This window comes from Osmia bicornis, chromosome 1 (assembly GCF_907164935.1).
Source record: "Osmia bicornis bicornis chromosome 1, iOsmBic2.1, whole genome shotgun sequence".
NCBI lineage: Eukaryota > Metazoa > Arthropoda > Insecta > Hymenoptera > Megachilidae > Osmia > Osmia bicornis.
The window spans coordinates 2160379-2169960 of record NC_060216.1 but is presented as its reverse complement, the minus strand read 5'-3'; the positions used below and the strand labels follow the sequence as shown (position 1 = coordinate 2169960).

Sequence of the window (9582 nt, the reverse complement as noted above, 5' to 3'; positions counted from 1 at the left end):
GAAACGAAGAAATGTTGTCCGCGCCGCAGCATGCCGTTGCATGCAACGAGGCAACGTCTGCCTATTCAAAAGGGTTCGGAACGGTGATACGATACGGGCGTTTGATACTGGTGGATACCCGGCTTAAGACGACCAAAAAGATAGCCAACGTACGTGACGATAACCGTTTTCAACTTGTACAAATAGAGGCCCCGTATTCCCATTCGAGTCAGTCTACCGGGATCCTTCAACACGCGAACTACTCAGCTCTAAGTCTACCAGCAACCATCAAGTTGTTCTAGGAGTGCCCATTGGAATACAGTGTTCTCCGTTGATTTCACTGGAAGAAAGTGTTCTCCTCTATTCCTATTGGAATACTTATACGTACCGCACCCGGAACGGTGTTGCTCTAAATGTTCGAGTCTCTACATTTATAATTGTGTTTCAAGTGATAGATTTATGTGAGTTAAATATATTAATAATTAAAATTTTGATCCTTTGTTTTATTTACGATCTTTTACAAGCTCTCCGCTGTGATTTTTGCTTAGACTATTCTCTGATTCCAAGTATTACGGAATCTGAAAGATCCTCCGCAACCTGATTGACAATCGTTCATCCCTGTGCGAGCTGGTCTCCTTCGAGGCGCTTAAGGAACATTTAGATCGATTCTTGTCTCATCCCTTTGCCCAATCGCCTAGGAACCTGCACTTATCTGCACTCGGCAATGGAATCCTCAAATGTATGAGCCAGGAATATTTTGACAGCTAGATAGGTTGGTTATTAAACCAACCCCTATCACAGTTTGGAGATAATTTACAACCCATCCGACGTCGCCGTCCGAATCGCCACAGTCGTCGATCCGGTCGCAAGCTCCGAGCTAAGAGAGTTAGACAGGCTGTGCTCCAAGAAGTAAATAATCCGGACATTCGCCGTTTTCCGAGTCCCGTTCTACTCGCTGAACCCGGTGGTCCGCAATTGTCCACCCTGTCAAGTGTTCATTCCGACCCGTCATCCGCATCGACTTGCGTGTTGGATTACGAAGTCCTTTCGACCGGACTCCTTACCGAAGCAGACGACCTTGTGCGATATCTTGAGGTCTTTGTAAAATATTATACACAGACACAGACAATCTTATATACGAACTGGAATGCGATGACATATACGATGTAATGAAACGCGATATACATCGGTTTGACACGAGCGACTATGCCGAGGACAATGTTTACAGTATGCCACGAGTAAATAATGAAATAATTTGTAACAAAAAGAACATCCGACTTCGAAATGCACTAAAAAGAGTAAAATAGTTTCTATTTCATTTATATCAATATTCCATAGCTATTAATAATATCTACTTAATCGTTAAGGGGGTAGACACGGGTAATGCAGCGAGGTGACATTACCGGCAAAAATGGGCCTAAAAAGGCGTTTACGGGAATACACTTTTCGTCCTTATATGAGAAGATTTGGGGCTGGGTGAGGGCTCATTCGAAAGAGGAAGGTCCAATGCAGGGCGCTCTAGTCATGGTTCAACGAGATTGTGTCGATATTTAATAATATGAGTGTCCAAAGTAGAGGAAGAATCGACAAAATACATACGCAGATTCCAAGTATTTTTTAGGTCACTAAAACAGTTCTGTGACTCAAACGGTGACCAGACCGCCCTGCATTGAACCTTCCTCTTTCGAATGAACCCTTATTTAGATCAAAATCTTCTCATATAAGGACGAAAAGTGTATTCCCGTAAAAGCATTCCCAAAGACGAGTTCCGCCATTATCTGGATACTACAGAGCAAGTTACGTGACAAATTTAGTTCAGCTAGTAGTTATAAGGTGGCGTCTAAGTAGAAAGGCTGCCGATCTGGAATCGTAGCCAGAATCAAGCGTCAGCTTGATTACGTCACTCGAACTGTGCTGCGAAGGCAAGCGAAAAAGGCAACAACGCACGAACGCTGAGTGAGACGCACTACAGTCATGCTATCCTTCTCTCATTCTGCATGTTGAGATTGTCCCTTTTCTCTAAGATTTGACTACCGTCCGCCTGGATTTTTCACAGCGCCCCATAACAAACCTCGCCTCATTCAAACTATATCGTGTTTGATATCATTTTAATCAGAGAAATTTCACCAATGTGCTAGTAAAAATTTCGGTTAAAAAAAGTCAAAAATAAAAAAGTTTTATAATTGAATTAGTATTAGTCACACCGATATGTTTCGGCTCTTTCCTTTGATCATTGGACCTCTCGCTCTCTCCTCCACTGTCTGTCCCTTTCTACGTTCACGCTTGGCTGGCTATCGCATATAATCCGAGATTCGACACCTCTGCTGAATATATGAATTGTTGCACATATTCAACTTTTACTGTACAGACGCGAGGTCCCTCCATTTATTAGTTCTAATAGTACCATATTAATTTTTTATGCAGAATGTTTCAAGGAGTTGACACAAGTAAAAAAAATGCAATTCTACTTATATAAAAAATGGAGTTGCATTTTTTGAGTGCATCGTTGCATTCACGAAGAAAATGAAATCACAGAAAAATATACATTATCATACCATTGAACTTTTACATAAACAGCTTTTTCCTATCTCTTACCAAATTCTAGATATAACCCGTCCCAATGGCATGACGTATCCTGTATACTTTTATTAATTAAAAAACATTTATTTAAAAAAGTTAATAACTTCTTCTAAAAATAATTCTCAGCTTGCCCGTTCCTTCGGAGCAGGCATATATTTTTCAGCAGCGAGGAGTGCTACGGTGCGCTATATAAAATCCACGCGTTTGGTCAGTCACTATTTATCGGAGCGGGACAATTCTATCATTTGGGTTGAAAGAAGGATAGCATGATCACCATACATTTCACTCTAAACGCGCGCCAATGTTTCGCTTTCGTTCTTCAGGCGTATCGTGGCGATACCTCTGGCGAGATGAGCGTTTGAATGTGTTTGTAAAAATACTTGAGCCGCTGTTGCCTTCCTAGATCGTGTTGCGCGCACGCTAGCTGAGAATTAAACCTTTCAAGTTCGTAACAAAACACGCAAGTGGCTCCACCAGGCCCAACGAAAAAACTACTGTAATACCGACGTCCCGAATCGGTGACGTCACGTACTGTGTCTACCCCCTTAAATAGGATACCAAATACATTTCAAAGTTTTCGCAGGCGCCGCAAAATTAGAAATACCCGAACAAACGGTGCTGCCAATAACGATTTGATTGTGGTATGGCAAACTTGGTAATTAATAAGTCGTAAGAGAAAAATTATAGGTCCGGGTAAAAACATTTGTAATTGTAACGATTGTATGAGAAATTGGCAGCACTCCTGATGGACATGCACTATACTGCATTTCACGAGAGATCATACTTAACCCGCGCCGCTCACCAGGTCTAGAGAGATTTTTAATAACGTGTGTTATTCCCTTCTCCATCTTGCTTCTTATTATACTTTGTGATCATATAAATGGTGGGCAGAAATATATGACGTACGATAACTGATAACCGGTGATGATATTGTAAAGTTTCACGATGCAATGAAATTCCTATTATTTGTCGCAAAAAAAAATGATGTGAACGCAAAGTAAGAAGCAAGCTGTAAAGGGGAATCACACGCACTATTAAAAATCTCCCTAGACCTCAGTAGGTCACTAGCTGCGCGAGTTAAGTGCGGTCACTCGTGAACTGCAATATAGTTAATTCGCAATGGGTTTGTTGATTCCCGTTTAATATTATTTACTTGAAATTATCAAATGGGTGATTTATCATAGGTTGCCGACGCCCGAGTTAGGATCTTCCTAGTAGAGGAAAAGTTTTTAATTTTGCGCCGCCTCCGAAAACTTTGAAATGTATTTGGTATCCTATTTGACGATTAAGTAGATATTATTAATAGCTATGGAATATTGGTATAAATGAAATAGAAATTATTTTACTCTTTTTAGTGCATTTCAAAGTCGGATGTTTTTTTTGTTAAAAATTATTTTATTTCACACTTTTTAATGGAATTAGAGAAACGAACAATATTTGTAGGATGCCGTAAGGTGATATTTCGTTCTCAATGGTTAAGTAAGGATCAAGTACTGGTGGTTAATAGAAATAAAAAAGCAGAACACCGAATAACATTTTTTTAAATCACTTTAATTTTCTCTTTTTTTATTTAATAAAAACTGAATTGTACAATATTATCCCTACCCCCCCTACCCCTTCCCCCTATTCCCCTACCCCCGCTTCCCGTTCTCCCCCGGTACCCCCTCAGGCGCCGCGATCTGCCAGCCGCTACTCCTCTTTCTGTAATGTAAAATTGAAATTATTAGATATGTATTTTTTTTTATTAAAATATTATTATTATAAATATTTCCCCTTATATTGAACAACAAAGATGTTCTGATAAGGGCAATATTGTATTCCTCTGTACGAGGCAAGAATTCATAGTATAGTAAAGAGTAATCTGTAATACATACTTCGCAGTGGCCTCGCCGCCCCCTCCGCCGCCTTCTTCTCCTGCTCCTGAGGGAGGCGCTCCTCCCTCGGTTGATCGCCCTGTCCATGCTGAGGGAGGAGCTCCTCCCTCAGTTGTAGCAGTTGCTGTTCTTGCTGTTGCTGCAGCTGTTGCTGCTCGTTCAGTTGCTGCAGCAACAGCTGCACATCACGCACCAATTTTTGATCTAAAAGAGAAATAAAAAAAAGAAATATATATATATTACAGGCATGTTTCTGAATCATGCAATATATGCATTTTCCAGAGTTTCTTTTAATTTTTCTCGAACTCTTTTGCCATTATTAAAGTTGAAATAATACTTACAATCGTTTTCAGACGGCTCCATTTTTTAATATTTTTTTAAAATTTTTATTATTATTTATTGTTACGTTTATGTTCTGAAACAAAAATATATGGATGTAATATTTGCAAAAAAAGATATAAGTAATAATAGTTACATTAATATTAATTAATTACTAGCGGTGGAAGATTATCGATTACAGTGACATAGTGTTCATGTTGTATAGAACGAAAAATCACACGAACGGCGACAAGACCGTATATATCGAAACACACTTATACTTTTTAAAGCATATTAGGATAACTAACATTCAATATGTACTGCTTATACATTTTTATTATTATATTCATTGAATACGAATCCGGAAACTATTTTTCACCAGTGGCTAAAATTTTTGATTATTTCAATTGCCAAATATATAAAATATTATCAACTACGTATGTTTGAACATCGATAAAAGTGATAAAAATGACATTCGAAATACAGTAGTACTCAAATATATTTTTTTTTTAATTCAAGTTATAGATGAAATTCTAATTATTATATTGTGACCCTTTCGGGGGTTCACTCTATATTCTCTTCACACTAGTTTCGTATACACGTTGGGCGCCAGCCACTCGCGGTGGCAATCAAAATTTGGACAAAGGGACAGAATGGGGGTCATTACAGGGGATGGGACTCGTGGCACTTACGTCCTTACAATCTCGCGGGGGAGTACGCAAGGGGGATTTGGCGAGGGTTAGGGAAGATCTCAGGGTGAAGGAGGTTTCTGGAAGTTCGTCTACGTTACGCGTGAGGATGCTTTAGACGGGAATGTTGGGGGCTGGACAAAAGGGTTTCAAGAAATATAACGGGGGATGACCGGCGTGATACGCGGACGCACAAGTTCGCAATCGAAGATCGCCGTTGCCGAAACTCACAACAATATCAGATCGCAATTTAATAACGCAAGGGACTCACCAGAATTCTCACTTTCGCACTTTTCAAAATTTTCTCTCTATAACTCGCTACTATTCGCAAAATCGCTCTCTTAGATAGCCCAGGGCTCAATGACGGCTCGTCGTCGCTGCAGCGACGACGGGTCCGTCGCGGGATGATTTTTGGGGAGGGGATGGGGAATAGGAAGGGGGCCTTTTCTGGCAACGGAATAGATTGGTTATCGATTGTCGATCTGCCGGTGTTCGGGTTCGATGGGGCTGGCGGATCTCCGGCCGTGGCGGGTGGAATGAGGTCTTCGGGCTCGGCGACAGATGGCTCCAGGTGGATGTTTCAGCTGCTGGGCCGCTTCGTCTCTCTTTTCCGAAGTCCCGCGTTGCTTTTCCTCTCCTGGAGGGTGGGAGGTCTGTCGCCGGCCTCGTAGCTCCTTCTTGCGGGTGATCCCTGTTGTCTCTTTTCCGTCGCCTCCATCGGCCCGACACCGGCGGGCGGGGAAAAGGGGTGAGGTGTTAGAAGGGTTGAGGGTCATTTCTAGGTGGGATTTGAGGTAGGAGAAGCGCAGCGATTGTAACGGGGAGGCACAGGTGTCACCACGTTACAATATACATGTGCGATTTCATACCAAATTTACTGCCGACTAGTATAAATAAATAAACAAATTATTCATTTGTTCCCCTATTTAATTGCGTTCGTTATTTAATACCCGAACAACGATTCTAATAGCGATAAATGGTTCCTACATTCGTATTCAGCGCACATTCAACCGTTAGAAAGCAATATTGAATATGAACATTTTAAATAGAAATAAAAGGTTCTATTGATAATAAAAACAAGGAAATATCTATTCATATTTGTTAACATATTTGTATTACTTTTTTATTATAATAATTGTAATAAAAATTTGTTAACAATTTAAAATCTAAAGTTAAATAATGAAATGAAAATAATAAGTTATTCTTTGATGTAATAAAAATAGTTTTGTTCAAAGTAACTATAATAATACACCAACTAAATAAACTGTACCACCAGCCATTAAGAAATATTAATATATATTATTATATACAACGTAGACAAAAATGAAATATTGCTCGTTTCGTACTTACCACTTATTCGAATCACTGATCGTATGAAACTGAGCAGGAATCTCTGATGTCCAAAGGGAGAGGGTTGGTGGGACACATTCCAGGATCGCACAAATTATTCTCTATGTTTACATTCCTGTTGGTATGTGCGTAGTAGTTTATATTGAACGTAAATATTCGTAAATCTTCTATTCGCCTCAAATGCGCAAAAACTAAACGGCGTATAGTCAATGATAGAAATATTCATACCCTCTTAATGTAGCCATGAAATGTAGAAAGTATAAGTACAGTAAGTGTAATAAAAAGTGTCTAGTCAACGTTTAAAACAGAATAACTCATTTAAAATTAAACCAAATAACTTGACGTTTTTTTGTATTGAGAAGATACAAATTTATTTATTAAGATATGTGTTTTTGTCGTTTAAAAAAATTACAATTTGTTGAAATCGTGAAAAAATTGCTTTTTACTATTTTCTTTCACGATTTCAACAAATTGCAATTTTTTAAAACGACAAAAGCACATATCTTAGTAAATGAATGTGTATAACTTCTCAAAAAACCTCAAGTCATTTGGTCCAATTTTAAATGAGGTAATCTGTTTCAAACGGTAACCGAACACTGTTTTATTACACTCAGTATACAACCTGTAGAAATACGTTTTTTTCGATCCAACGCAATCTGTCGCGATGTACTTTTACAATCTGACTCTGGTAAAAAAGTTGAATATTATTCAGTTCGAAGAATAATGTAATAATTATAAAATTATACACTGGGCATTAAACAATCTTCATTTGAACCCAATGAAGAATTTATTGGCAATATTGAAAAATGTAATGTACATAAGAAAACCTGTAAACAAAAAAATGAGCTTCGTGAAGCAAATAAGAGAACGTGAGATATAAAATCATAACGATATGAATATACGAATCAGTGCCAAGATGCATGAAAAGACGCGTGGAAATGTAATTGAATATTAAGTAATGCAAATTTTAATTAAATTGCAAGTATTTGTGAATTTATGTTATATTAGATCCATTTAACATTGCCATAAGTTTTGTACGTATATTGCATTGCTTTATTTTCCACTTATCACACAATATAACGGAATTCTACTATAAGTTTGCCTATTATTGCGATCGTCCTCACAATATAAACAAACATAGCTACAGCCCATAGACAGATCGCGTAGTCAGTTGAAACGAAAACCTGGCAACGTTACGTGTTCAATTGATTGCTACTGCTGTAATAATTAATTGAATCTTTTGAAAATTGCTGCAAAGGTAGTCGTTTTAACTACTATTATTTTATATTTTCTAAAATCCAAAACCGGCCACGTCTGCTTGGAGCGACTGGCAATTGTTTCTAAAATCCAAAACCAACCGCGTCTGCTTGGAGCGACCAATAATTGTCTGTAATAAAAAACAAACCAACCGCGTCTGCTTGGAGCGACCAATAATTGTTTGTAATAAAAAACAAACTGACCGCGTCTGCTTGGAGCGACCAATAATTGTTTGCAATAAAAAACAAACTGACCGCGTCTGCTTGAAGCGACCAATTGTTTCTAAAATAAATAAAAAACACAGCAACCACGTTTGCTTGAAGCGATGGGTAGACCTACAAAACATGCATCCCGTATGAGGAATTAATTACGTCTAGGACACAATTACGTCTGTACAAAAATTGCAAAAGAAATACAGAGAAACGATGTCATGAAACTATTAACGAACGCCATTGAGATTATCTGCAATGCGAAAATATATGCGTTCAAAATTATTGCGTGAAACGATAGAGGAGAAGAAACGTCGCCTCACCATAATTTATAATCATTTAAAGAACGAATCTGTCGAAGAACGATCACATAGGCTTAGATTAATCAGTAGGCGCCTAGCAAACGAATCTGCTGAGAAACGGTCACGTAGATTGAGATTAATCCACAAGCGTTTAGCGCATGAATCTGCTGAAAAACGATCGCGTAGGCTGAGATTAATCCATATACGTTTATCCAATCAATGTATTGAAGAACGTTCACATCGTCTACTGCTCATTAAAAATCGTAATCGTGAAGTATTGTTAAGGGAAAATACCGAAGCAAAAAATACACCTTTAAGAAATATGCGTGAACTAGCTAAGAAACGGCGAAAAGAACGTCTCCTTCAGGAAGACTACTTTAAATCGGCTATTAATATTTTTGCTAATGCACCGTGTGCAGTGTGTTACAAGACTTTATATCCGCAGCAACGTTATGCTTTACACACACAGCCTTTCTCTAGTCTAATTCCTGCAAATCTATTGGAATCAGCGAAGATAACAACATGTTCTCGTTGCCTAAATCATCTTAAAAAACATAAAGTTCCATCACAGGCATTTTGGAATAAAATGAAACTAATGTCTGTACCTCAGGAAATAGCAGATTTATCGGAAATCGAGAAACAAATGTTGTGCAGAATAGTGCCGTTTCTTAAAGTCATGAAAATTCAGAATCGCTTCAGTCAGGATTGGTGCAAAGGTCAGGTAGTCCTATTTGCCCGCGATGTGTTCGAAGTAGCCGAGCAACTTCCAGTCCAATTAAACCAAACCGGTATAATGATTGTAGTGGAAAGTTGATGTCGGAAAGCTGCGGGTAGCCTTACAATGGCTATTACAAAATAATGCTTTGTACAAAGACGTACAACCATGTTTTTCAAACATTACCAGTAATATTTTCGAAATAGCTCATGTCATTGAACAGCCGGCTATTGTAACAGAGGAAATTGAAGTTGCACAAAGAAATACTGAACCAAACAGTAGATTTGTAGACGTTGGTCAGAATGTAGC

At 38.5% G+C, this 9582-nt stretch overlaps 1 protein-coding gene across 1 annotated transcript; it reads right to left on the bottom strand.

The window, feature by feature from the left end:
• Window positions 1-4129: 4129 nt before the first annotated feature.
• LOC114882076 (AF4/FMR2 family member lilli-like) lies at window positions 4130-4813 on the bottom strand. The gene is made up of 3 exons (XM_029198958.2): window positions 4775-4813; window positions 4434-4637; window positions 4130-4260 (listed from the first exon to the last, which is right to left on the bottom strand). The coding sequence occupies exons 1-3, from the start codon at window positions 4794-4796 to the stop codon at window positions 4130-4132; spliced, it is 357 nt and encodes a 118-aa protein (XP_029054791.2). The 5' UTR covers window positions 4797-4813.
• Between the last annotated feature and the right edge of the window lie 4769 nt (window positions 4814-9582).